This window comes from Cyprinodon variegatus, unplaced genomic scaffold (genome assembly GCF_000732505.1).
Source record: "Cyprinodon variegatus isolate N-32 unplaced genomic scaffold, C_variegatus-1.0 Scaffold421, whole genome shotgun sequence".
Taxonomy (NCBI): Eukaryota; Metazoa; Chordata; class Actinopteri; order Cyprinodontiformes; family Cyprinodontidae; genus Cyprinodon; species Cyprinodon variegatus.
The window spans coordinates 229,045-235,242 of NW_015150874.1; the positions used below are offsets into that span (position 1 = coordinate 229,045).

General features: G+C 38.6%; 1 protein-coding gene across 1 annotated transcript; it reads left to right on the forward strand.

The window, feature by feature from the left end:
* Positions 1-1,383: 1,383 nt before the first annotated feature.
* Positions 1,384-3,614, forward strand: LOC107093352 (forkhead box protein D1-like). Its single transcript, XM_015388356.1, has one exon. The coding sequence runs from the start codon at positions 1,572-1,574 to the stop codon at positions 2,598-2,600; it is 1,029 nt and encodes a 342-aa protein (XP_015243842.1). The 5' UTR covers positions 1,384-1,571; the 3' UTR covers positions 2,601-3,614.
* Positions 3,615-6,198: the final 2,584 nt, after the last annotated feature.

A 6,198-nucleotide genomic window follows, 5' to 3' on the forward strand; every position in this document is an offset into this window, starting at 1 on the left:
TGAAAGTTTTAGTCTGGCCTTGTGTGGTCTATTTTATGATTTCGCCACCAGATGGCAGCATAAACAAGGAAACGCCTCCAACAGTCAGTGGGTCACAGAGAGGAAATAAAAAAGACAAAATAGGTCGCTTTTAGATCTTAAGACATCCTTTTCAAATGTTATGTATGCCTTTATAGCAGGATATAAAAAAATTAACAAGCATCCCCTTTTTTTTTTTAACAAAAAATATTGATTAGAAAAAAGCCAAACACACGAAAGTTATTTTTTTCTTCTTTAATAAACACATTTAGTATGCTTAGATTTCAGATAATTAATTTAATTATTTTATGTTTATCTGAAAAATTATTTCTTTTTTATAAAAAAAAATATTTAGTTGCTAAACATCAACGACTTTAAGAGCGAAAATGTGTTTCAAATTGAGTTCGACATGACCCAACTAAAAGAATATAGGCAGCGTGTTCAATTAATTTGAATTTATAATAAGACAAATCTAAAAGGAATAGCTCAAAATAATAGTTTTAAAATATAACATATACAGGGGTTGGACAATGAAACTGAAACACCTCTCATTTTAGTGTGGGAGGTTTCATGGCTAAATAGAACTAGGCTGGTGGCCAATCTTCATTAATTGCACATTAAACCATTGAGTGGGAACGTCCAATTAGCAGGGTATCTATATCTATATATATATATCTATATATATATATATCTATATATATATATATATATATATATAGATATATATAGTAGTATTTGCTTTGCATAACCACAATCAAATAATGTGTTCACCATTAAATAGGGAGAGGAGTAACTGCACCCTCCCACGGCTCCACGCTGCAGAGGCTGCGCAGCTCAGGCCTTGGCTTCATGTATTTGTGGAAGTTGCATGCTCTGCGTGACCCGTGACTGATTTGAGTTAACAGCTGACTCTCTCACACTACAAATGGCTTGCAGGATAATCTGGAGAAGTGCTGGATCACGCAAACCAAGCGCCACTCCCAGAAAGAGGGCACAAGGGATGGAAATGACCAATCAAAAAGCTTCCTCCAAATAATACACATTTAGGTCTAAATCCTTATTATTATTATTATTATTTTAATGTTTGAGATAAATAAGAATAAAAGGGGGATGCTTGTATTCCCAAAAGCATAATTAGTAGATTATATTTAAACTAGTGATTAGGAATGTATCGAAATGCAGTTTCTTTTTTTCTTTCATAAAAAGAAAGAAAAAAAGAAAATCTAGTTTCTAATGACATTTTAATTGTATTATTGTTTCTTTATTCGTGCTTCTCCTTCTCCCCTGTGACGTTTCCCTCCCATGTGACCAGGGCGGTGGTATAAATTAAGAGGGAGGACCCGCCCCCTGTGAGATCCAGGTTTGCCCGTTTTGCAGGTTCCCCCCACAGTCAGTCTTATAACTCCAGGGGCCGCGCTTCAGTCTGCGAATTAAAAACATAACTTTAAAAATCTATGGAAATAGGGAAAAAGCAGCGGGCATTTCTCTGCGCCTCTCATATGAGTTTTTGACGCGGGAGGTTGAGCGGCAGCTCGGAGTGCACAGACTGAGCCATGACTCTGAGCTCGGAGATGTCGGATGCCTCCCTCCTTTCGGAAGAGACAGACATCGACGTGGTCGGCGAAGGCGAGGACGGGGACGGCCGCACGCGCTCCTACGTGGACGAGGTGGCGCAGATGCGGGACGGCATCCTCCTGTCCGGCTCTCCTCCTCCCCCCCAATGCCTGCAGGACGGCCCCACCTCCACCTCCTCCTCCTCCAGGGATGCCTTCAAACCGGCGGGGAAGAACGCCCTGGTGAAGCCTCCTTACTCCTACATCGCCTTAATCACCATGGCCATCCTGCAGAGCCCGAAGAAGAGGCTGACCCTCAGCGAGATCTGCGACTTCATCAGCAACCGCTTCCCCTACTACAGGGAGAAGTTCCCTGCCTGGCAGAACTCCATCAGACACAACTTGTCTCTGAACGACTGCTTCGTGAAGATCCCACGGGAGCCCGGGAATCCAGGGAAGGGCAACTACTGGACTCTGGACCCGGAGTCCGCCGATATGTTTGACAACGGGAGCTTTCTGCGGCGGAGGAAGCGCTTCAAGCGGCAGCAGACGCAGGATTTGCTGCGGGAGCATAACGGCTTCCTCCCCGCGGCCGCCGCGTACGGATACGCACCTTACGGCTGCGGCGCGTACGGCATCCAGCTGCAGTCCTACCACACGCACTCTGCGCTGCTCGCCTTCCAGCAGCAGCAGCAGCCCAGACATTCCCACACACACATCCCCTCACCGTCACTGATGCCCACCAGCACAGACCTTACCAGAAGCAGGTTTTACCCCCAGCTCGGTTCCGGTTTGGGTTCCGCGTCCCCAGCGCAGAAACCGAGCTCTCCGGCGCAGCCGCCGCAGCGCTCCCCCTTCTCCATAGAGAGCATCATCGGAGGCTCGCTGAGCCCCTCCAGGACTCCGCCTGTCATTGTCCCGGTTTTGCCCTCTATGGGGATCCCCAGCCAGACGCAATCCGTCCATCCAGAAGCAGTTTTAGTCGAAAACTTTCCCAACAGAGTTATCGGCGGCACTAGCGCCTGTTAAACTAACAAAAAAGTCTTAAAACTGCAAAAAAAACAATGATCAAAAAACAGAAACAAACGCTCCTCTTTGAAGGTAGGATTATTTTTGTACGTTTGATTACAGCAGAATGACGGACATAAAAAAAAAAAAAACACTATTTGTGCCTATATTCATGCTGTTTATATTTATGGTATATTTGTTTTATTTTAATGAGAATCAAAATGATTTATTTCTTTTTTTAACACGAGTTTTCCTTGTATTTTTCCAAGACGTGATTTGTTTCAGTCACTATTTTATTATTATTATTTTTTTTTAGGAGCGTCTCAGGACAGGTTCTAAATGATCACATTTTTTTAAAAACTGTGTCAAACACATTCCTGTTTTTTTTTATTATATCAGAAAATCAAAACAAGTTTTAAAGGTTTTGTATTAAAAAAAACGCAAAACAGCAAAGGTATACATTTATAATTCTATTGCCGTGTGTTTTGATTTGAAGTAATGAAAGCGTTGTACATTTTTTTGCAATCATGGTGTAACTGAGGTGTATTTTTTACACAGTTTGTTTATTGATAAGAAGAATAAATTTCTTTTTGCTAAACAAAACAAAAACAACATAGTTTGGAAAGAAGTTTATTTAAGCCTCCTTTAAAAATAAACCCAAGGTGCAGGAATAACCAGTTCTACAGTCGTAAAACCAGGAGGGTAACATCTGGCTGATATGCGTGTATCAGCCCGTTTACGTTCAGAAGCTGCATGCTTTTTTTTTCTGCGCCACTACTGCACGTTTTGGAACATGCGCAAACGGGCTTTGCGTGTCCATCTGACCTCTCTCACACTCATCCTCATAATTGCGGTGAGCGGACAGGAGGGTGTCAGCCGGGTGAGGCAGGGGGCTGCAGGGTCACAGATTTACACATGATGGCCACAGTTGGGTCACAATTTAGTAGGAAAAAAAAAACTTCTTCATCCCTGATATTTTTATGATCTGCTCCAAACTGACACATAGAGATAAAAAATAAACAGATTTTATTTGACTGATTAATATAGTGTGAAATGTAATTGCTGAAAGCATTATAACTAAGTGGTCAAATTCGTTTCATTTTACTTTCATCAACAGAAGAAATATAATTTGAACAATTTGCTTGGAATAAGTATATTTATTGGTAGTTTTCTTTTTAAATTAACATAAAAAATTGAAGTGTACGTTATTAGGTTTTAAACACTAAAATCTTTAAAATTCCTATCAATGGTTTTTCGGAATGATGTTTAACAATACATTCTAATCCATTATAAACATGTAAAGTGATTGATGAAATGTTTTGATTAGAGATTATTGTAGTTTATTCTGTTCTTATTTATCTTGTGCGGTTTCCACCGGAAAGCAACCAGACTGATGTTTTGGAGGAATACCTATGTCCTTATAGGTAAAATTATGTTTTTACAAGTTTTTTTTTTTTATCTGTTTTTTTTTTTATTAGTTTTTTTTGTTCTGGAAACAAGTTTGGAAGCAGATCTTCAATGCTGGATGGAAACCGATTATTATTCCAATAGACAACTGCAAGTCTGTAGACAATTGTTAGTTTTTAAGCTATTAATTCATAGTTCAGCTCAAATGAACATTACAGATTTACTATTTTCTGCTGAACACCTTATAGAATGAATGATCTAATAATTAAGGACATATTTTTGGAAACAATTTGAAGTAAAACAACAACAAAATATTAAGAAGCGGATGCTTCCAATTTAAACATTAGGAAATTAGATTTAATATTTTAGGGGGGGGAAAATTATGGATATATTAGTGGGGATTATTATTCTCCAAAAATCTTTTTTTTCACAGTGCGCTCAATAGATTTAATGATTACACCTTCCCAGATATCTTCATTAAAACAAAAGTTAACTTTCTTTATTCATATTTCAATAAACTCAACATCTCAGCCTTTCTGCTTCATTGAGAAAAAAACACCTAATGGTTGACTGATCATTTCCCCCTAACCAAAATGTGTCTGATTTATTTACAAAGTGGGGTTTTAATAATTTTATTAATAATGATCCCCTATTTTATGAAGCAAAACTAATATTCGTAAGTATAAATCATTATAATCGCTAATAATGTCATGTTAAACGTATTTTGCAAAGGTTAGTTAATATATTAATCTTGTGATATTTCTTTTCCTTTTTATTCCTTTTACAGCGCCAGTCTGTTTAAAACTGAAACGTTGACTGAAGCAGATAAGTAGTTATTGTAAGGATGGGTGTGTTAGTATAGGAGGGGAACCTTAATCTGGTTTATCCTTTTAATTTTATTCCAAGATTTGTTTTTATTTGTTTTCTGGCCCAGGGCAGTAAACCTGCGAGCTGTTATTCTTCAGAAAGTCACACAATTAACCTGTTTTTACGCATTTAATGGACCTAAAGCTCCTCAGTCCTTGAGATGATGCTTGTGGTTACTTTGCTTCTTTCTTTAAATTTTTTAGCAGCCCTCAGTGCTGCACCCCACCCACTCCCTTTTTTTTTTTAAATGTAGATAGAGCCTGAGCGCTTTCCGTGACTGGAAGTGCGCGTCCGCCGCATGTCTGCTCCGCTGATCCACAGAAACGTGCAGCGCGTAGTAGATGGCCCAGTTGGTGCAGCGCTCAGTTCAGTGGGCCAGTAGAGGATGCGTGATGATGTAACACGCACTGAGAGACACACACACACGCACACACACACACACACACACACACATTCTGGGGAGAGATGGAGCAGGGAACGAGGTCAGATGAAGGTTTTGTTTACAAATAACCCAGGCAAAAAATAGAAATAGAAACAGAAAAAAGAAATGTAGAAAATAGAGTTCGGGCAATAATTTGAGGTAATCAGTAATGCATTATAGGCCTAGTTTGAAAAATAGGCTTTCATTGTGTTTGTTGTTTTTTATAAAACCCTGACAGTTTTAATGTGCTGTACAGTTTTTGCGTTTATATATTTTTTCCAAAATTCCTCCTTAAATAACCCAGTTTATAGATGGGGAAATAAACTGTTTCTTAATGTTTGCATGTTTATGTCTTTTAGCACTTTACAGATGCCCCATTAAACGATTTATACAACGAATTTTGCATAAATGCTCCAGGGAATTTCTGGAAGTAGGTTCTGCTCCTGCTCTTATAATGGAAATAACAAATAACTAACACTGATTTGATTTTTGCGACAGAGACTCCTTTAAATTGTAAAACGGCTATGGAAGGGGCTTAAATAATAGATGATGGTTATTACGCAAAGTAAACATCACATAAAGTAAATCATAACGGAAATATATATATATATATATATATACATTAATTTTTTATAGAGGTGGTAAAGAGTTTAACACAGAGTTAAGACACTGTTAAATAATATAGATATGGATCTGTAACTGAAATATGCAATAACAAACAAAATATTTAAAAAAAGAGATAAATAAAATAAAACAACAAATCACACACACGCACACACACACAAAAACAACTAGATGGTCCGAGAGTCTTGATGCCGAAGGTTTAAAAGCCCTGTGGTACGTTAAAGGCTCCTCCAACATGTCTTGGATGGATCATGTGGTCATCAGCCTCCTTTAGCATGACTGAAGCCAAGTTAGTACTTT

Coding starts and splice junctions, on each gene's coding strand:
- LOC107093352 (XM_015388356.1), top strand. CDS start 1,572: ATGACTCTGAGCTCGGAGATGTCGGATGCCTCCCTCCTTTCGGAAGAG.